The sequence below is a fragment of the Watersipora subatra genome, chromosome 3 (genome assembly GCF_963576615.1).
Source record: "Watersipora subatra chromosome 3, tzWatSuba1.1, whole genome shotgun sequence".
In the NCBI taxonomy this organism is placed as follows: domain Eukaryota; kingdom Metazoa; phylum Bryozoa; class Gymnolaemata; order Cheilostomatida; family Watersiporidae; genus Watersipora; species Watersipora subatra.
In genome coordinates, this window is record NC_088710.1 from 589451 (window position 1) to 612899 (window position 23449).

At 37.9% G+C, this 23449-nt stretch overlaps 1 protein-coding gene across 1 annotated transcript; it reads right to left on the reverse strand.

Annotated features, from left to right (window-relative positions):
• Positions 1-1429: 1429 nt before the first annotated feature.
• Positions 1430-23433, reverse strand: LOC137392298 (uncharacterized). The gene is made up of 21 exons (XM_068078969.1): positions 23401-23433; positions 22193-22213; positions 19053-19202; positions 17992-18103; positions 16238-16355; positions 13255-13497; positions 12930-13068; positions 11486-11629; positions 10552-10819; positions 10310-10470; positions 9843-9968; positions 9304-9435; positions 8544-8720; positions 8084-8266; positions 7760-7937; positions 6455-6622; positions 5536-5709; positions 5308-5432; positions 4484-4636; positions 3054-3239; positions 1430-1610 (listed from the first exon to the last, which is right to left on the reverse strand). Exons 1-21 carry the CDS (start codon positions 23431-23433, stop codon positions 1560-1562), a joined length of 3042 nt encoding a protein of 1013 aa, XP_067935070.1. The 3' UTR covers positions 1430-1559.
• Positions 23434-23449: the final 16 nt, after the last annotated feature.

The following is a 23449-nucleotide window of genomic DNA, read 5'->3' on the forward strand; positions in this document are numbered from 1 at the left end:
TCACGCGCCCAAGGATTTTTGCCAAGCACATACAAAACAAAAGCAGCATGTTGTTTTTGTTTTGTATTTGCGTGGCGAAAATCCTTGAGTGCGTGACACGGCTAGCCCGTGATGAATAGTTTTCCGACATTGATTCCGCGATGAATCAACGTCGGAATGTTGAATGTTTAAAACGTCTTAAAAATTGTTGTAATTAAACGTATACGTTGTCTTAGCTAAAAAAACTATTCATCGTTTAACCTAAACACAGAATACGTGTGTACATTCAATAAGTATCCATTCAAAAAGCGTGAGTGATATACAATGTACCGTAAAACCTTGTAAAACTTTTAATTGAACTGCCTCGGAGTGTTGCTCTTAACGAATCCCAGGTAAAGTAAGGTAATCTTTGCATAAACTTCAAGAAAAATCGGCAAAATTGATCATGGGTAAAATGCTCAAAAGAAAAAGATGTCTTTTCTTTTGAGCATTTCAGCAACGATCAAGTTTTTGCCAATGTCAATCTAAAAAAACGTCCTGGCAATAACATCACCTCAAACAACAAACCAATCTCAAGTGATAGAAAAATCTCTGTACTTTTTGAGAAAAACGTTTTAAACTTTACATTAGAAGCGTTTAATTTGAAACAAGCCATTTGTGCTTTTGATTTATATTATAGTTTGTATATGTACATGTATCTACTAATAAATAAGTAAATACATGGACTGTGACAGTGCTCTGATAACTTGAACGCTCTGATAATTCGAACACTTTTGCTCGGTCTCTTGAAGTTTGAGTTATCCGAGTTTCACTGTATATATATATATATATATATATATATATATATATATATATATATATATATATTATATATATATATATTATATATATATATATATAAACCTTAATGTTGTTCTGTCTGTGCATCCGTCTGTACATACGTCTGTCCAGCTATAGCGATAAGGTTTTAAAAATGAGAAAACTGCTGCAAACTGAATTTGAACTCACAACCTCTAGTTCTGTGGACATCCATTTATTCAATACACTACACTGTCCAATTGGCTATACCATGGAATAAATTGGTTACAAACTTGAATCACATGCCAATCTTTCATAGCTTCATGTTAAACGCTGCAGCTCGCATTATGTGTAAAGCCATACCAGAAGAAAAATCTGTGAAGCTATAACACCGGAAGAAATGCGCATGTCCATAAGTGAAGAAAAATGCATAAACTCATATAGCCCAACAAGACTATTGCAATCAGTATTGATCTGTTGTAGGCACTACAGCCGATATGGTATGAGTTACACAGAAACAAACACAGTAAACAGAAATAGTACAGTAGACAGAAATAAACAAACATCTTCATTTAAAAGTTACAATGGTAAATGTTGTATATGTTGATTAAAAGTAAATTTTCTGTGCAAAAACTTTTTATTACTCGTGCAATGCCGGGCATTCACCTAGTAGAAATATATTTATGGTTTACTGTCTATATTTTTACGATTTTTACTTATTTGATTGCCGCATAGAATGAGAAAAAAGCTCATATCAGACTTGAAAGGGCGTAAAGAGGGGATTACATGCCTTTTTCCTGCATCTCCTTAAATGTGTCAAGCATACCGCCTGCCTGTAAAAGGTATTGGTTATTGATTAGAAGATGTAGAATAAGAGAGCAGCATAAGAGAAGAAGAGATGAAGAGAAGAAGACATCTTAATCTGGTTTTATCTGTGGATCTATGGACCTAAACTCTGCTGAATGCGGAACAGGATGATTATGGAGCATATTGACGGTTGCAGCAGTCGAACGGCTGCTGGTCAAACCATCTGGCTAGAATCCCCAGCAACTGTTAAGGAAGAAATAAAACTGACTGCAACGGACAGAGGCACTAGGGTCCTTGTCTCAATACAGACAGAGGCACTAGGGTCCTTGTCTCAATACAGACAGAGGCACTAGGGTCCTTGTCTCAATACAGACAGAGGCACTAGGGTCCTTGTCTCAATACAGACAGAGGCACTAGGGTCCTTGTCTCAATACAGACAGAGGCACTAGGGTCCTTGTCTCAATACAGACAGAGGCACTAGGGTCCTTGTCTCAATACAGACAGAGGCACTAGGGTCCTTGTCTCAATACAGACAGAGGCACTAGGGTCCTTGTCTCGATACAGACAGAGGCACTAGGGTCCTTGTCTCGATACAGACAGAGGCATTAGGGTCCTTGTCTCAATACAGACAGAGGCACTAGGGTCCTTGTCTCAATACAGACAGAGGCACTAGGGTCCTTGTCTCAATACAGACAGAGGCACTAGGGTCCTTGTCTCAATACAGACAGAGGCACTAGGGTCCTTGTCTCAATACAGACAGAGGCACTAGGGTCCTTGTCTCAATACAGACAGAGGCATTAGGGTCCTTGTCTGTCTGTCTGTCTGTCTGTCTCAATCAGGTTCTAGTAGAAAGAGAGTTCTGTAAGTTAACCTTGACCAATCTCAATAGTAATACATTATTGCAGATTTTTTTTTTAAATATGTACATGTACTTACTATTTAATAAATTATAAATACAACAAATAGTAATCATGCAATGAGTTGCTGTTGGGTCTCTGCTATGGAGCCATTAGTTAGAGAGAAAAGAGATGAAAAGTTAGAATGATTAGCTTATACTGACAAATGGGTGCGGTTTAGTCGATAAACCTACATTCATGACAACAAGGGAGTTATAGTCTCTTGATGGGCAGCTTGCTGTAAGAGGTTGCATAGAGCTAATTGCCAATAAAAACCAAAAGAATAAGCTTTAAGCAGTCAGCTACATGTCTATCGGTGATGGAACAAAATTCTTTTTTAGCCAATTGGAATTTTCTGCTCACTCTCTGTTCATCGTAAAACTTATATTTTCAAACTTCCTTATCAACTTTAACAGAACTCGCAGCAGAAGAGTTATCATTATTTCCTTAAAAATTCCAATTAACTTTGGTTGTCAAATAGCAAACCAGAGCTTCGGTTGTTAGTTTTACCCCATCGAAAAGTACAATGTTTTTCCCAAACAAAAGGAGAGCGATTAGAAGTTGTTTGCTCACCCAAATATAGAATGCTGCAGCGCCTGTGCTGGCTTCTCTCGCTTCATCATGGCTGAACTTATAAAGCATCTTTGCTGACTTTTCAGCAACCTCATCCCTCAGGTTCACCAACTTGAAGTCTATGATTCTCCTTTTCAGTGACTCTTTGCCCGTTTTTGACATAAAAGCGACTATCTTCTTCCATTCCTATCAGTTGATTAGTAGGTCAAGGTAGTAAATAGCACAAGTAACACGAGTGAGTTACTAGTGTGATGAAGATAAGTAGAGAGCAAAGATAGGCATATAGCAGCGATACCAAATATATTTATATATCTACCTTATTATAATAAACCAAGTAACGATACCAGATATATTTATATATCTACCTTATTATAATAAACCAAGCAACGATACCAGATATATTTATATACCTACCTTATTATAATAAACCAAGCAACCGCACCAAATATATTTATATACCTACCTTATTATAATAAACCAAGCAACGATACCAAATATATTTATATATCTACATTATTATAATAAACCAAGCAACGGTACCAGATATATTTATGTATCTACCTTATTATAATAAACCAAGCAACGATACCAGATATATTTATATATCTACCTTATTATAATAAAACAAGCAACCGCACCAAATACATTTATATACCTACCTTATTATAATAAACCAAGCAACCGCACCAAATATATTTATATATCTACCTTATTATAATAAACCAAGCAACGATACCAGATATATTTATATACCTACCTTATTATAATAAAACAAGCAACCGCACCAAATACATTTATATACCTACCTTATTATAATAAACCAAGCAACCGCACCAAATATATTTATATACCTACCTTATTATAATAAACCAAGCAACCGCACCAAATATATTTATATACCTACCTTATTATAATAAACCAAGCAACGATACCAGCTATATTTATATATCTACCTTATTATAATAAACCAAGCAACGATACCAGCTATATTTATATATCTACCTTATTATAATAAACCAAGCAACGATATCAGATATATTTATATATCTACCTTATTATAATAAACCAATACTCCTCCATCTGAGTTTTTATGTTTAGTGTAACTGGAGTTGTGTCCCCTTTCATAAGTAACTTTGATACAAACTATTTATTTTTTTGCCAAAGATTTGTTAAAATATTAATTTTAAGTGAAGTTTCTATCTAAAAGCAAAATATTTGATTCAACTAATGTTTGAAATAAATATTTAATTTGAATATAGTAGGTGATAAATATTACAGAATTGTATAGCTCTATAACACAAGTTTATATGAATTTAAAAGGTTTTTATATTTTTATCGCAAAACTTTTAAACACGTTTTTTAAAACTTTGTTGCATTACATTTCTATATCCACATTTACATATCAAAACATGGACATTTGCTGCACCCACCCTCATCTCCTTTTTCTTGGAGCCAAGCAGCATCAGTGTAGCTCTCATAGTTGTCTCTACTGGCTTCGGTGGAGTTGCGAATGATTTGAGTTCAGCAATAACCGTTTGATCCAGGTTTAACACGGTTGCCTTCAGGTTGGAAACCCTCAGTTTCTATTTGAAAAGTTGGTATATGCTTTGTTAGTGATTATCCCTAAAAACTAGTCATTTGTTTCAGGTTGAGTGATTAGGCTAACAGATGTATAGTTTAGTTAACTATAACATCCATCACAAAATCTATCACTCAATCATTCAGTCAATCACAGGATAAATCAATCAATCAATTGATCGATCGATCAATCAATCAATCAATGACATAGAAAGTATTAGGAGCTCTCTAAACCACTCGATTATATAAAAAACTATTTTACCATTTAGGCTTGAAATTAGTCTATTTGAATTTCTACATTAAAACAATTAATCAGCTAATATAGAATATCCTACCTGAGTCAAGTAGTTTGGTGTAAACTCTATTATTTGCTAGAGATTGGTAAGTTAACCATATTTATGAGAGCTAAGGCTAGCAGTAGGAGAAATAGCAAAACAATTTAACAATATTCTGAACTAGAAAAGTTTCAGGTGTGTTCTGAGGTGGGCAGTAAAATAAGTTAAAGAATCCTCTACCGAATTACAGTCTGAGTCCATAGTAGTTGTAAAATGTCTGTACCAATAAAAAATGCTAATTTGCTGAGAATGGTGAGTTGTATTACTCCTTCTATGACACTGTCTTTTCGCACATTAATTTGAGATCTTGCTGCAGCTATACACATGGCTTCAATATTCACCTGCAAGGTTTGCCGAGCCTGTTTGATGACCTCACCAAGCTTGCTGTTGTGTTTTACAGACTCCGCCTCTTCAATCGCCTTCTCTAGACTGTCTTCAGACGCTTCATCTACTGCCAAGAGCAACCCTGTTGGAGAGATACTGAATTATTATGATCGAAGCAGCCCGCATGTCGTATGCTGAAACTGTATATAGTTTATTTATCTATTATTTTATTTAGAAATTGTCACCTCTCCTGGCTCCTTCCACCTCTAGGTAGTTTTCTGCAGTTTGAAGCAAAGCTGTGCTTTTTGGTGACAAATTTTCTAAAGCTGTAAGCTCCTCCATTGCTTTTTTTATAGCATCAATGTCTTTAGATTCCAGGGCCAGATCGAGCTTTTGCCTCTTTTCATTTTCTAACAGCTCTTTAGAAAAGAACAGCAACGGCGCAAGTTACTGTGAAGTACTCAACTCATTGAGTCACATACCTGTCTGACTTGTACTGCTTATGATTAACAGGTGTGAGGAAATAGTATGATCACAAAAAGGAGGCGTGGTTATGCAGTGTGATTACAACTAAGGAGCGGTGGTTATGCAGTATGACTACAATTAAAGGTGTGTGGTTATGCAGTATGACTACAACTAAAGGGGTGTGGTTATGCAGTATGACTACAACTAAAGGTGTGTGGTTATGCAGTATGACTACAATGAAAGGGGTGTGGTTATGCAGTATGACTACAACTAAAGGGGTGTGGTTATGCAGTATGACTACAGCTAAAGGGATGTGGTTATATAGTGTGATCACAACTAAGAAGGTGTGGCTATGCAGTATTACTGCAACTAGATAAGTGTGGCTATGTGGTATGACTACAACTAAAAATATATGGTTACGCATTACACGCATGATCAGAACTAGAAATATGCAGTATGAGCACAGCCATGGAATGTGGCTATAAGAAGCTTGTATTGGAACGAAGAGGGCTAATGTAAAATATTAGTGTGAAGTGGAGGTAGTCAGCAAGCATCTCCAAATCTTAGTGGTATTGGGAAGAGCCAGACCTTATCTTAAATAGGAAACTAACAACCTAAAAAGGTGATTAAGATAGCCAATGAATTGAACAACGTAGGAGCTAAAGCAATGGTATAAAATTACTCATTTTAAGCACCCACCCGCTGTCATATCTGGAGGATTGGAAGTAGTTTTTGATGGAGAGGGTTTTTTAGGTGAGGAAGTTTTTTTAGATGAGGAAGTTTTTTTAGGTGAAAGTGCCTTGTTATCCTTTGATGGGCTTGTATTATCAGAATCCTTTTTCTGACTTTTCACGGATTCAGGTTCATCTACAACAAATGTTGAATCATCAAGACACAGGAAACAAGATCTCATTTTATATCAGGTTACTATGGTAACTATAAAATCATTTTCAGAAAAAACATTTCTTCTTTTAAAGAGCTAATCCTTCTTTTTAAACGTGTTTATTCATTGTCTTACAGGCTCAGCGTTGAAGGTTGACTGGAACAACCAGTGTTCAGTCTATGATTCTGTTACTGGAACAATCAGTGTTCAGCCTATGACTCTGTTGGCTGGAACAACCGGTGTTCAGTCTATGACTCTGTTGACTGGAACAACCAGTGTTCAGTCTATGACTCTGTTGACTGGAACAACCTGTGTTCAGTCTATAATTCTGTTACTGGAACAACCAGTGTTCAGTCTATGATTCTGTTGACTGGAACAACCAGTGTTCAGTCTATGACTCTGTTACTGGAACAATCAGTGTTCAGTCTATGACTCTGTTGGCTGGAACAACCGGTGTTCAGTCTATGACTCTGTTGACTGGAACAACCAGTGTTCAGTCTATGACTCTGTTGACTGGAACAACCTGTGTTCAGTCTATAATTCTGTTACTGGAACAACCGGTGTTCAGTCTATGATTCTGTTACTGGAACAACCAGTGTTCAGTCTATGATTCTGTTGACTGGAACAACCAGTGTTCAGTCTATGACTCTGTTACTGGAACAATCAGTGTTCAGTCTATGACTCTGTTGGCTGGAACAACCGGTGTTCAGTCTATGACTCTGTTGACTGGAACAACCAGTGTTCAGTCTATGATTCTGTTGACTGGAACAACCAGTGTTCAGTCTATGACTCTGTTACTGGAACAATCAGTGTTCAGTCTATGACTCTGTTGGCTGGAACAACCGGTGTTCAGTCTATGACTCTGTTGACTGGAACAACCAGTGTTCAGTCTATGACTCTGTTGACTGGAACAACCTGTGTTCAGTCTATAATTCTGTTACTGGAACAACCGGTGTTCCGTCTATGATTCTGTTACTGGAACAACCAGTGTTCAGTCTATGATTCTGTTACTGGAACAACCAGTGTTCAGTCTATGATTCTGTTGACTGGAACAACCAGTGTTCAGTCTATGATTCTGTTGAAAGATGCAAAGACTGAAGAGACGGAGGTAGTCTATTTACCTTTGAACTCTAGCTGACACCGCTTTATCACCCGCAAAGTGCTGTCACCATCTGGTTCAGCTACATAGACGTCAAGGTTATAGACGCCTTTGTCTTTCAGCCTAACCTTGAGAATGCACTCTCCATCTGTGCGCGTGACACTCTCTACTCCGGATTCCATGCCCATGCAAGCTACTTCCTGTTCAAATGAAGCGAAAAGGGATATGAGATGTAGATTCAGGAACACTTCCTGATTATTCAATTTTAACTTTAATTTAAAGGGATCAGAGGGTTTAAAGGGTGTAACAGATATAATCAAGGTGTAATCAGATATAAAAATTATACCTTTGAGATGTGAGGAAGAACTTTTCTATTGTCCGTACAGGGCACATTCACCTCCACTCTCCCCTTCTTCAAGCTGAGTTGTTCAGCCTCAAGAAGCAAAACTTGTTTACTCTGTTTAGTTGAGACAGCTTTGTTGTCGATCACATAGTTGTACAAATGACAAAGTTGTGAAGCATTGTTTTCCTGAAATAACGCCCCCATGGCATGTAATTTGACACATGAACACCTACATGTAATGCAACTGTAATATTTTATTAATTTTAATAATGACGTTGCGTTGCATTGATGTGATAAACGAATAGAAGTTAAGTTAATAGTCATAAAGTTAAATAGTCCAGTTTTAACTAGGATATTCTTACACAATATAACCGAATACTGGAGTTGTGTCCTCTACATACCAGAGTATCAGCAAAAAGCATTGAAGATAGAACCGAATATTGGAGTTGCTTTTCCTACATACCAGAGCGTATATAGATAAACAATGGAGTCCAAACTGTCTGAGCATCAAATCAAAAGTAACAGTAGTTCCTTCTCGTTTCACTTCCACTTGCTGATTCGTCTGCTCTAGTGTTTGTCGATTGTGATGTAGAACCGCGTAGAGCACAACTCCTTCTGGTGCGGAAACAGAGACTCTAAACTGCATGGGAAGGCAAAAAACGTGTGTTTAGTTTAACTTCAATCGTGTTTAATTTATTTACTTATAAAATGATGACTTGATAAACAAGGAAAGGATAAAGTTTTTTAGGAATAAATACAACGCATGTTGCTGATACTGGGATTACTTTGAGAGCTACAGTACCTGCCTGTGCTAGCTATTTCCCCTTTAACTTGCTAAGTCTTAGGTTAGTTTTACTGTTAAATATCATTATACATGTCTCTCAGACTATTGTACAATATGTCTCTCAGGCTATTGTATACCATGAATCTCAGGCTATTGCACATCATGGATCTCAGGTCATTGTACATCATGGATCTCAGGCCATTGTATACAATGGATCTCAGGCTATTGTACAACATGTCTCTCAGGCTATTGTATACCATAAATCTCAGGCTATTGTATACCATGAATCTCAGGCTATTGTACATCATGGATCTCAGGCCATTGTATACCATGGATCTCAAGCTATTGTACAACATGGTTTTCAGGCTATCATCAGGTTAGAAGGGGTAACACGGGTTGACCAGACATTGCATGGCAGTTCTGCGTACACAGTCCTTACCTTTCCATCAGTTGTATTGACTTCTGAACACTTGGGTTCCAACACTACTTTCAACTCAGCAGCCTGATACGAGGCTCCGCTCTTCCCTCCCCTAATATAGGGATACGGTTCATTGGTAACCTTCTTTGTGCACTGAAATATATTACGCAAACATACGCTCATGTATCCTTAACTCAAGGCTGCCTGGTGCAGACTCTGTATAGACTTCATACTCGAGCCAAGACACTGTGAGTAAATTATTATTCATTGCAGACTCTGTATAGACTTCATACTCGAGCCAAGACATCGTGAGTATATTATTATTCATATGTAGAGCAGTAACTATAGAAGTCAAAGACGGCTATTCTAGTATTTATCGTGTGGCAACAAACGCATTAAGCGAATATCACTTTCTTGTTGCTTTCAGCTTGAAGTCTATTCTGTCTCTTCAACATGAGCGCACATCCAACATCTTCAGTGTTTTACCTGCAGTTGACATGCTTAGGCTAACTAGTCTATCAGTCAGCACCAGCTGTAAGATACTGTAAGGCTATGTTTACCTTAATCAGGTAGTTACAGACATTTTGAAAAGGAGCTGGCAGTCCTTGCTCATTCGCATAAAGCTTGCATGCGTAGATCCCTTTCTCTGGCAGCCTGATATGCACTATACACTGCCCCTCAGTAGCCTGTATCATATACAAGGAGAACTAAGGCTAACAGCCCCTCAGTTGCCTGCAGCACTACAACGGGAACTAAGGCTGACTAGAACAGATAATCCTGTTTACACCTTGCTGGCTTCCTGCTTCAGTCAGCAAAAAACATGTTAGTACTGATAAAAGAGAGAGTTACTAACAAAAGTGCTCTTCCTGGCAGCCATTTGAACCCTTAGCTTGCTGCCGGCTAGGGCTGCTATCGTATGACCTACTATGCTCTATCTGCGATCAACCAGATGTAGTACTGGCTGAGTTTACGCAGAGTTCTTAAAGCTTTAGCTTTCTCTTGAAGTTGGGCGTTAGATTGCACTGACCTCTACGTAGGCGTGTTTGCTGAGTAGTTCTTTGCTGTGATGATTGCTTAGAAGTAGCGCTTGCAGCTCTAGAGGTCCTTGTACGTCAAACACTATATCTAGAACGCCAGTGTCTGTCTCTATTACTGTAGCCTTATGGGAAATAGCTTGAATTCCGAAGGCTACAAATACAAGTATTATACTTGTAAAAGGGTGAAGCGAGTAGACAGTATCACAGTCAACACCAGATAGAAAAGGCCTACCTGACAGACACCCAGTGTGAGGGCCCCAGCCTATTTCAGGATTGTCTGGCAAGGCTTGGTCTGTCGTTCCTGAACTGCAAACGATCAAATAAGAGCAGGCTAAGTCAAGGGAATTATGCTGCCTCGAGTCCTTTCCATAGATGTCTAATTTGTATTCTCCTGCTTGAGGTAAACAGAGATTATAATCTATGTTCCCCTCACTTCTCTGGAACATGACATATCTATTGAGATTTGTCCTCTCTCCACCAGCCCCTCTATACAGAATGTACTACAAAAGAAGAGGAGAGGTGTGTCTAGCGAATGAGGCAGCGAGTCAGCTAGTCATTCTACTTTTCTTCGAAACTTCTCAGTGTCCTCTACTAGCTAGTCTTGTGAAAGATAGAGAATGCCTTTCAAAGAGCTACGGAAATAATAAATTGGTAAATCTCTTCCTAATACTTTGGTTGGATCATGTTGCTGGTTTGGCGAGTAATTCTAAAGTCTTATAGTTGTATAGTTGATAGATGTACCCAGGAATGAGCAGCTATGAACAGGCGGCAAGACAAGTGATTGGAGTGTCAAGCATCTGCAAGGCATTATAAAATACAATATCCTATCCTGTTTGTTTCTTACCTGCTGACCTAAAACTGCACATTGATTAGTAAATAGGAGGTTGCAGTATGCAATCAGCTTGTTTTTTATAATCTCCATTCATGAATAGTTAGAAGCGTAATAATTGCATCATAATAACTCATGGTGTTGTAGAAATCTTTCTTTTTGGCTACTGTACAAAGGGAGGCAACTTCCACTCAGTTCAGTTTGTGACTTTGTTTGAATAATACCTAGCAACCCAAAACATGATAGAATTCTACATACACAGTTGAAATTTTATTGAGCCTGTACAGGAGGACATAAGTCAAGGAACTCAGTCGTGTCACAGAAGTTGGAAAGGTACCTTGAAATCTTTGCTAGCCGAGTCGTCTGCTACTCGTAGATTTACTCTAACCATGCCGTCCGCCACAGAAAGTCTGCATCTCTTCAGCTCCTCTATTGTAATCTCTAAGCCAAGGTCAAAGAACCTTTCCCTCTTGTACACGGCCTGCAGAAGGAAAGGGATGGCATTAGAAGTACACGGCCTGCAGAAGGAAAGGGATGCCATTAGAAGAAGTATATGGCTGATACTTCTGTCTAAATTCTTAAATTCTTTATTTGTCAATAATTGCTGCTAGAGTATTTTTGTTGGCTTGAGAGTTAATTAGGAGAATATCCGATGTACCTTTTTGATCCAACAGCCTCAATCTAGTTGACTTAAATGTTGGCAAGAAAACTCCAACTTTTTTTCGGTCTCATTTGTTTGCTGCTTGAAAACTTATTGACCTCAAAGTTGTAGCCAAGAGAGACTTTCCTAGCCATTGCCATAGACATAGCCATAGACATAGCCATAGACATAGCCATAGACATAACCATAGACACAGCCATAGACATAGCCATAGACATAGCCATAGACATAGACATATAGAGTATCCTTCTGAACACAATAATCAAGAAGCTTTTACTAGACAAGTTTAACTTTATTATCAAAATAAATTAATTGTTACAACCTCGTGTATTAATATGCCTTTCATACAGGATTTAGCGTTGAAAAACTGACATTTTATAAGTTTGTTTGCTTTTTGGCTTACATTTGGTTCCGACGTAGATATTTTATTTACCAAATATTTTGAAAAGTCATCTACATGTACATAGAAAATATTTAGTAAACTGCCAGGGAGTAGATGATATCAAAAATATGGCGGTTTAACTTAGCTAGCAGAAAGTAATGTAGGAACCCAAGAATAAAATATAAAATTGATGGTATCAATTTGTGGAATACTATGAGAGGTGCCTCAATTTTAGTGCATCTCGTTTTGAGATGTCTCCTATCTGGATACACATTATCTGAGATGTGCCGCATCTGAGATATATCTTATCTGAGACACGCCCCATTTGAGATATATCTTATCTGAGACACGCCCCATTTGAGATATATCTTATCTGAGACACGCCCCATCTGAGATATATCTTATCTGAGACACGCCCCATCTGAGATATATCTTATCTGAGACACGCCCCATCTGAGATATATCTTATCTGAGACACGCCCCATTTGAGATATATCTTATCTGAGACACGCCCAATTTGAGGTATATCTTATCTGAGACACGCCCCATTTGAGATATATCTTATCTGAGACACGCCTCATTTGAGATATATCTTATCTGAGACACGCCCCATTTGAGATATATCTTATCTGAGACACGCCCCATTTGAGATATATCTTATCTGAGACACGCCCCATTTGAGATATATCTTAATTGAGACGTTTTGGAATATTGAAAGTCAACTAATAGCTGTCCAACCTCTTCGAACTGCTGCTGACTGAGAAGGCGGTCTTTTGGAAGAAGCTGCCACTTTGTTTGCTTCGGAAAATGAGTGGCTAGAAACTTTTCTGGGTCAGTCAGAAAGAAGAACTGGTTGATTCTGTGTGTGAGCTGGTTACTGGCTAGATAAAGTATTAAAAATATCGAACATTATATACAGAGAGCAACCTTTTTCTCTTGGTAAAACGCCACAGAAAACAAAACAAAAGATACCATAGCAGTGGCTTTGGTTTGTACAACTGTTCCATTTGTACAACTTGTACAAATGTTTCTGTATAGCTCTGAGATTATGACTGTATGATACCAACCCGCTACTCTCTGGTCTGCCAGCACCCTGCCATTGATGTCAACAACTTGCCAGGCCTCCTCATACTCGCTACCTGTGACACAGCAACTTGACCAGAAGCAGTCAACCAGCCTCCATTCTCCCTTCACAAAGACAGCGTTCCACTGAGCTGCGGTTCGTTCCAGGTCCAGTGGCTTTCCCAGCTGATATGAAGAAGATTTGTTGTGCCCAGATATTATCGCACACGGTATACCTGCGACTCTGTAAATATGCTACACGGTATACCTGCGACTCTGTAAATATGCTACACGGTATACCTGCGACTCTGTATATATGCTACACGGTATACCTGCGACTCTGTAAATATGCTACACGGTATACCTGCGACTCTGTAAATATGCTACACGGTATACCTGCGACTCTGTAAATATGCTTTAAATGCTTAACTAATCAAGTGTAATGGATGTGGACGACTAGGCCCAAGGCCGAGTATGCCCTGCGTGGCCAGTCGGCTGACAGAAGGATGGCTTTACTGGCTCGAGGTGAGGAGAGACCGGGCCAAGCCGAAAAGAGACTGTGCGAGCAGGAGGTGTGATTGACCGGCTGGCAGCCGGTAAAGAATGAACTGGCCGGCCACCGAGCCACACCAAGTAAACCAACCAGCTGCTGAGACAGAAGACAGCCATTCAGTTTTCAAAAGAGAGAGAGAGAGAGAGAGAGAGAGAGAGAGAGAGAGAGAGAGAGGCAGAGCCTAAGCTGTTCCAAATCGAATATAAGAGGCCAGATAATAGTTAGCCAGCCGAGCATGAATTAGCCTCAATATATGCAGCTTTTCGTTGCACACACATTAACTCTATTCTTGATATATTTATTTAAATGTATATCTATATGTATACTCATGCTACCAACACTATATATATCTATATTATATATATATATATTTCTCAAATTCCATCTGTCTGCATTTTGGCTATAGCTATTAAAATCTTGATATTAAAATTCCGCGTTCAGATGGATTTGAACTTACGACGAATGCCTCGACAAGTTTCTTATCCGGACGCTCTTCCACTAAGTTAGAACGACATTTTGATCAAAGATGTTTTCATATACTGCCATACCCCATACGCATGCTAATTATTTTAGCATTGCGCCCTCGCATTACGATGCCTCTGTTACGAACAATTTTAGGACCTAAGCTTATGCAACACGATGCTTCTTCGTTTCTTTTTTCGTTAGGGCTAATCTATTCCGCCCCAAGATATCAACAAGATATCTCGAACTTAAAACTTGGTGATTTGTGTACCGATTATAGGCCTATACAGTGGAACTTCGGTTCTCGAAAGCTTCAGTTCTTGGCCAACTCGGTTTTTGACCAAAGATTTTGTGATTTGTTTGTCTCGGATTTCGAACATAAATTCGTTTCTCGACCAAACCGGAACATGCGCATTGGAATTGAAATAGCTCTGGAAACAGCATGGAAATATTTGTTAACAAACGGAGAAGTAATTTACGCTTTATAAATTCTTTAAAAAAAGGGAGGAACCATCTGGGACGATGTCTCCTCTACCAAAGAGATTTGCTAGGAAGATAGCCTCTCTAGTCGAGTTACCTTAAATTGTTTACGAGGAGGATTCTCCTTCAAAGATGTGAAGTAAACGGGCCATTGTTGTTTATATTTTCTTTTTCCGACGATTTTTAATGTGACCGATCTGTTGCATTTTTTTGCTGTTTCATTATCAATTGCTGCAATTTTTGGTATTGTATCTTAACCTAAAATGTTTTTGATGTTTTAAGAGTAAAACAGATGAAATGTTTACATTTGTTTTTTTTTCCATCATCATAAATAGAAAACTTTTTATTAAAATTAAGCACGATCTATATCTACCTGTTTTTATTTATAGAATGCAATATAAAGTACGGTTTATGGTGTAGAATGTTGAAATAATACTTTACCGAAGTTGTTTTCTCGCCTTGGAATGAATTAAAATTGACATACATTTATTCTAATGGGAAAAATTGTTTCGGATCTCGAACAACTCGGTTTTCGAACATTTTTCTGGAACGGATCATGGTCGAGAACGGAGGTTCCACTGTACGCTATTAAAAGATATACGCCACTGAAAGTTATTAAAATTTTAAATTTACAGTTGTTTGAAAGCCTTTAAGCTGTTTTATTTATTTTAAATTTAGTGGTCCCGCTCAAAAACTTTTCCTCTTGATATGAAGTTTGAAAGCTACAGTTGTTTGACAAAGTTTAAAAACCTTTACAGTTGTTTTTATTTTCTCTCTTAAATTATTTCAACTACACAAAACACTTCTCTCACGATACGGTATGTAGTTTGAAAGTTAACATGGGAAATTTTGTTATATGTTAAATACAAATCAATTTTCTCTCCATAGACTTTTTTATAACCCGGGCAACACCGGGTTGTACAGCTAATAAATGTATATAGACAGATTATTCTATATAGAAGATTGTATCTTTCTACTCTTTCGAGTAGAAAGATATATATGCATATATATTTTTCTACTCAAAGAAGTGGTTTGTTTATTGTGGAGCAGTAAAGGGTTAGTAGCAGATCCTTTAGACAAGCAACTAAAACATATGAAGTGCTCAGACTTATGATCTAAAGACATGATCTAAATCTAATGCATCACGGCTCAGCGTTGTGTCCTACTTAAATAGCCACATTCTTTGCGACATAACGTCATTGCTCTGTATAGTTAATAGGTCTATGGTCTAAAGACAGGTTTGTATGCGTGAGAGGTTATGTAGTCAGTTAGATATAGCGTGGCGATACAAGTGAACCTGAGATGAATGAGCAGAGGAGTGTACAAGTAAGGAGTACAAGTGTACAAGTAAGGAGTACAAGTGTACAAGTAAGGGGTACAAGTGTACAAGTAAGGAGTACAAGTGTACAAGTAAATAAATGAAGCCGTAGACGTGTAGAAGTACTCATATGATCAGTGACAGTTTAATAATAAATTCTCAAACACTAACTTGCAAAGAGCGCAGAAAAGGTGAGCATGATTAGCCTTGAAATCCTTAATCTGCAGAAAATATTCTAAAGGGCTGTTAGGTAGCAATTCCTCCTTTGTTACTTGGAGTTGGGCTATATCTGCAACAGAGTTGTTGTGATTAGTACATGCGAGTGTAAGGGAGGCAAGTGAAGACAACTCTGTATTTCTACTAAGCTTATTCACTGCACTGTAGCATCAAGAATATCGAGAGTTAGAGGGGGTGAGAGAGAAAGTTGATGTTTGCTTCATGCTAAAGAAAAGGCTAAGTGTGGCAGTACCTTCACACCATGCCTTACTTGTAGCAGTAAAGCTGAGAAAGGGTTATTGCACTAAGGCTAAGTGTGGCACTAAGGCCAAGTATTAATAAACAAGCCGTTCTGCTTGTGAAGCCATTAGTAAATATTGATCAGAAGGGGATTCTAGTTTACTGAAAAATAGAAATCATTTTTTGTGTGAAGTCAATGATATAAAACCTCCCACAAGGATAGGCAATGGCTATCATGTGGCAGAGGTTTTATGATCGACCTCTAATGGGATTGTGCTAGCCTGAGTTTCGGGGCTAACACAGTTCTCGCGGGGCGGTCGCGTTGCCTTGTTAGGTTTATAGGTATAGGTTTTTATTGCAGATATGCGTGGATTGCATATAACAAATCATGAATCAGAAAGCCTTGAATTTTTACAGTGTAGGAGTAATACCTAACCAAAAAATAGATCCATGGGAAATAAAACATTTCAAATTACCTATTTTTACCAATTTTGAGATTGGTAGGGGTCTTAATATATGTTTAAAATTAAATATAATTCATCCGAAATCACCGAACATTGTCCTTTTTTCCCTAGCTTTGATTAATATTTTGCCACCCCTAATATAAAATGACAGTCTTTCATCGTTGTCACATCGTTTGGCCTGGCCAATAAGATGGGACAGCAGGCAAAACTGTGCAGTGTAGTTTTCATACTCAAAATCTAAATATAAAACCTAATTTGGGCTATTCTACAACGGCGGCTATTAATATCACGAATGCTTGTGAATGGTAACTGACTGATCATAATAGTGACAATATTGGGCAACTATATTTATTTTACAACAAAATGAAACCAACAGATCAGTAAAATAACCACAATTGTTCATAATATTAGTAAATTTACAAGGGGCTTTATTCAGCATATTTCTTTGCTCCGGTGCTATGTTTGGGTTCATCCCAACAGAGCTCGATCATTAAACTACGCCCATATGATAGCCGTCGCCTATTCTGTGGGGTTTTATATCATTGGCGAAGTTCTACTAGCTCTCTTCTGTTGAATGCCTGTAAACCATCTTTGCCCCCGTACTATGTCTGTCCCGCTCACTATCTCTGCCCTGCTCACTATTTCTGCCCTGCCCATTATCTCTGCCCTGCCTACTATCTCTGCCCTGCCTACTATCTCTGCCCTGCCTACTCTCTCTGCCTCGTCCACTATCTCTGCCCTGCCTACTATCTCTGCCCTGCCTACTATCTCTGCCCTGCCTACTATCTCTGCCCTGCCTACTATCTCTGCCCTGCCTACTATTTCTGCCCTGCCTACTATCTCTGCCCTGCCTACTATCTCTGCCCTGCCTACTCTCTCTGCCTCGTCCACTATCTCTGCCCTGCCTACTATCTCTGCCCTGCCTGCTATCTCTGCCCCATCCACTATCTCTGCCCTGCCTACTATCTCTGCCCTGCCCATTATCTCTGCTGAAACAAAACTTACCAACAGAAGAGATGAATGTGTAAATTGCTGTGACCATGTCAAGTTGGTCAGATCTTCCTTCTGACAGAGTTGAAATGAGTTCCTTACAAGAAAGCTTGAGCAGAGCTGGTACCTGAGTAGACGAGAGAGACGATGCAAGTCCTCACTTCAATGAATACAAGAGTGAATTTTATGACTCGACTTGCATCTATTCTACTAGCAGGTAAAACTTAAATCTATTTCAATTATCAATGTTTGAATATTAGTTTTTGTAGCGATGGCCTGATTTTAGCTCAAAGGTTAGCGGCAGCAATAGATACTCCTCTCACTCATGGTACCTATCAAGGCATTCTTAAAAAGCTCTCAACACTGCTACGGATCAATTGCGGCTGATGAATTGGCTTTTTGAGTATTAAAAATAATAGTGACCATCCCATTGGTGATATTTCATTTACATGTAGGTTCAGGAGCAGAAATTTCAGGTTAATCTATAGATTCTATCTCAGTGTTTGTGTTGGGGAAACAAGCTACAATAGATGCAGTTAATGGTTTTCTAGTTTAAAAAACTAAAGCTCAACTCTTTAATTCTGCGATGAACTTGAGTTTGATTCAGATAGATAACTCCGGGAGTTATGCTCTCATTACATTAGTTGGTTTTCTATCTCTCTCCTCACTCTTCGCTGTCCGCTATACTTATAAAAACAATACTTCTCTTTGCTAAGCATGCTGTTCTTGCTCTTCCATCAATTCCCCACAGGCATTCCTCATATATTAAACATCAAACATGAACCAGTTCATTTTGATCCTTAAATAAGTTCCACTACTGAGTCTTCGTGTTTACTCTATATAGTAGCCAAGGATAGACAGACTGTAGGCTAAAAAACAACCTAATGCGTTTTTTAAACTCTCTTGAGCATATGAGCACACTCTATGCGTATTGTTATGCCCACCAAACAAACAAATGATGACATAACATTTAGCAGAGCGTTGTCATAAACAGGTTTACTCAGCTGCTCAACCGCCTGCAGGGGAGATGCTTCCAAGCTAGTATTCGACTGCGAAAGGTGGGCAACTCCGCATACCTGTCTAATTAAGGTCTTTCTGGCTTGCTGTCTCTCATTGGTTTCTTGCCAAAGAGCTTCTTTAGTCAGAGTAGATGGCAGAGTAGAAGGATAGTTGAGCTGGCAGCGAGCTATCTCTGGTATCGTAAACTCACTGACATCCTTCTTTTCCTGTCAATTAAACTTATAACTTGAAGCATTCGGAGAGAGTTGGCCACCTGCATATTTTTTAGCAATACTAACTACTAGGTCAAAAAGTAGCGGATAAAAAGACACAAAGACAAAAAGAGACAAGGGCAAACATGCAGGTAGAGGGTCAAGGAAAGAGAGAAGAGTCAAACAAGTAGGTAGAAGGTCAAGGAAAGAGAGAAGAGTCAAACAAGTAGGTAGAAGGTCAAGGAAAGAGAGAAGAGTCAAACAAGTAGGTAGAAGGTCAAGGAAAGAGAGAAGAGTCAAACAAGTAGGTAGAAGGTCAAGGAAAGAGAGAAGAGTCAAACAAGTAGGTAGAAGGTCAAGGAAAGAGAGAAGAGTCAAACAAGTAGGTAGAAGGTCAAGGAAAGAGAGAAGAGTCAAACAAGTAGGTAGAAGGTCAAGGAAAGAGAGAAGAGTCAAACAAGTAGGTAGAAGGTCAAGGAAAGAGAGAAGAGTCAAACAAGTAGGTAGAAGGTCAAGGAAAGAGAGAAGAGTCAAACAAGTAGGTAGAAGGTCAAGGAAAGAGAGAAGAGTCAAACAAGTAGGTAGAAGGTCAAGGAAAGAGAGAAGAGTCAAACAAGTAGGTAGAAGGTCAAGGAAAGAGAGAAGAGTCAAACAAGCAGGTAGAAGGATGAAGAAAAGTCATAGATAATAATTCATCGCAGCATCATCTGCTGGGTGAGAACAGCATCATACCTTTAGAGCGACGCTCAGAGCAGAGGCTCCATCAGCTGAGGCTATTTCCTGTTGCTCCTGCTGTACATCAGCAGGTGGAGGGTTATGAGTTGCCTCATCATGTGGAGACACGCTGCTAGCGCCAGTACCCATTCTGTTACCTCTGTTCCATAGACATAGGGATAAACATAGAGGTATGCACTTTGCTAGTATATATAGATGTAAGCTTGAGATTAGGACGCTCTCCCATTTCCTACCTCTCTTTAAGAATATAGAACAAAGCTGTACAAAAATGTCAGTGCTAAAATCGTGTGAAAATTAAAATACACAAGTTTTAGTTTATGAATAGTTAAAACTAGAAGATCAAGTCCTGTCACATTCTTACACATCCCAGAAGGTTCCAGAACATGCTATATCTGTGTCAGCAGCTTTATATTTCCATTACATAAGTGTATCTCTAAAGTTTATGCGTAGCCTGTAATTTATACTGTAGCCATGTGCTAGACTCGGCAATACCGCAGCCCGCAACGAAGGCCCCAGGTTCCTTTAGCTTACCAAGCTGCTAACATCAATGATATAAAAAGTAACTAAGATCCTGAATATGTTTCCATGATAAAAGACAAGGAAATAACTTAGAAAGGTCAGCATTACGCAGTCGCTGACGTAGGTGACTTACTGATTTCAGACTGCCATCTACCAGGGTTGCTCGTTCCTATAACTGACTCGCTTGTTAGTGAGTCTCTATTCAGAATAACTGCTGCCTGTCAGCCACCTTGAATAGCTCATAATAGAGCCTTCAGTTGTGACAACACCTGCATTGAGGTTAGCTCGTAAGCTCGTACGCAGGTCATACATAATTACTGAGGCGCATGATTATACACGCTGCTCCACTATTATTATTATAACATAAACAAAACAGAGAGCCACAACAGTAAATGACAAAACAAAACATCTCTAAGAAATTTCCTAAACGGTTGCGAAGGTTGAAAACATAGTAAGCCATTTAAATGTTTTGCACTGTTTTGTTGTTTTGCACCGAGCACTCATCCGCTTGAGATATAAAAGAATGAATGCATGTCAGCGGGGTTCAGGAGATGACCTGAACTTGTATAATACCAGAGCATGTTCAATCAACTAAATTTTGAATGAAATAAAATTTTTAACTTGGTTGGCATAAGCATTTAGGTGAAGTTAAATGAAAACCCTTTTACCAATGTTTAAAAACAATATAATATACATGTATATAATATAAAACAATATAATATACATGTATATAATATAAAACAATACAATATACATGTATATAATATAAAACAATATAATATACATGTATATAATATAAAACAATATAATATACATGTATATAATATAAAACAATATAATATACATGTATATAATATAAAACAATATAATATACATGTATATAATATGAAACAATATAATATACATGTATATAATATAAAACAATATAATATACATGTATATAATATGAAACAATATAATATACATGTATATAATATAAAACAATATAATTAGTTAATTGTCCTGAGATCCTAAAATCCAAGCTCACTATTCAGACTATAGAGTAGATAAATTGGTGACAAGTTTAAAACTTGCAGCACACAGTTCTTATTAGTCTAAGAAAGGACTGAAGTGGGTGTGAGACAACGAGAGAACAATAAATAATTTATAGAAACTAGCTCACAGCATAGCGGGTCAAAAAATGACCCTGTCTGTTTGGAATTGTTTACTCTTCATAGGTCAAACAACTCTTTTATTGTTATAATAATTCGCACAAACAAGGTCAAACAAGGTTCTTGACAAATTAGATTTATCTATTCATACTAGGTAAAACCTATGCTTTGGCTATTTAGAGTTATCTACTCATGCCAGGTGAATATTACGCTTTGGCAATTTATAATTTTCCACTTCTAGTCTTGTACAAAGGTCTCAACTGTTCGGAATTGTCTTCTCAAATCTGCACTGTTATGGATAACCTTGAAACTGACTCCAACTAGCATGGTTGCCAATAAGACAGAGTACTTAAGGCTATAAAAGTTGCAATCCTTAATACTACAGAAATACCAAAGTCTGGATTCTTAAAAAGTTTTTCTAGTAGTGAAAAATGTATTTATTACCAGTAATAATATGCACACTGACCCTTGACCCTGGAAAGTTCATTTATTCTCATAGAAATCTAAATATTATTTATTATTCTCTGGTACTCAAACACTTGAAAATTGGCCAAAGAAGGAAATAAAGTATTTGTACATCAGTCCTGAGAGGAGCTCGACTTGCATCACTCTGTTAGGTTTCTCAAAATGATATTATGAAGTTAGCAAAACTTCAGCATTATTTTAACAAGCCCTATAAGTTACTTGTGGACTAACTGACAAGACTAGCTCATCGGTTTAAGCTCTATGGATTACCTGCAGATTATCTGACAGGGCTAGTCAATTGGTTGACACCTCTGATTGAGACAAGTTTGTACAATGTTTGTTTGTCAATAGCCTATTGTTAATGCCGTGTTGTCTCCATCTTTATGTTGAGCCGCTGAAAGTACCTTTGTGTGAAATGCCAGGTACTTAATCTTTACAGATGATCACCACCGTGAAGCAAGACTTAAATCTTTTTAACCATAATTATAATGACCGGATTGTCTAGCATGCTGACCAATGGAAACTGTTTTAATCAATGCTTAAGCATTGATCACAATTTAGCATTGACATAGAATACCTTGAATAATAATGTTGAGGAAATGCAGATCATAAAAAAGAAGAGTGTGTCAGTAAATATGTGTTCTCACATTCTAATCCGAAAATAAACTTATTTAGTTTTATAACTAGCAGAAAAAACTTAGGACCACACTGCATGACCATAAGGTAAACAGGGGTGCGCAACTTTAAGATAAACATGGGTGTATAGCTATAAGATAAACAGGGGTGTATAGTTATTTGATAAACAGGGGTGTACTGCCATAAGGTGAACAAGCATGCATGACTTTAAGATAAACAGGAGCGTACTGCCATAAGATAGACAGAGGTGCATGACTATAAGATAAACAGGGGTGTATGGCTGTATGATAAACAGGGGTTTATGGCTATAAGATAAACAGAGGTGTATGACGATAAAATAAACAGGGGTGTATGGCTATAAAATAAATAGGAGTGAACTGTTAGAGTCTGCATAGCAATCCAGAGAAGTTACTTTCCATTGTAGTTTTCAGCCAATGTTGGTTGGCACGAGCCACATAGTTGTAGAGTTGCTCATAAAAACTGATCAAACTTTGTAGGCTTCCTAGTTAACAGTTGAAGTTTCATTATCTTTTTAGGCATCAAGATTGGCAGCGGATCATTTGGCATATTTTATTGATTTGGCTATTCTATTGGCAGGTTGAGATGAGCATTGAAGGGTTAAATTCTGTTTACTTTAATCAACAAAAGAGAATGTTAAGATCAATAAGTGATGCATTGTACGAGCCAGAGGTAAGGAAGGCTCATACAGTAGAATATATGACGGCATATGCCAGCAGCATGTGTTAGCGGATGAAA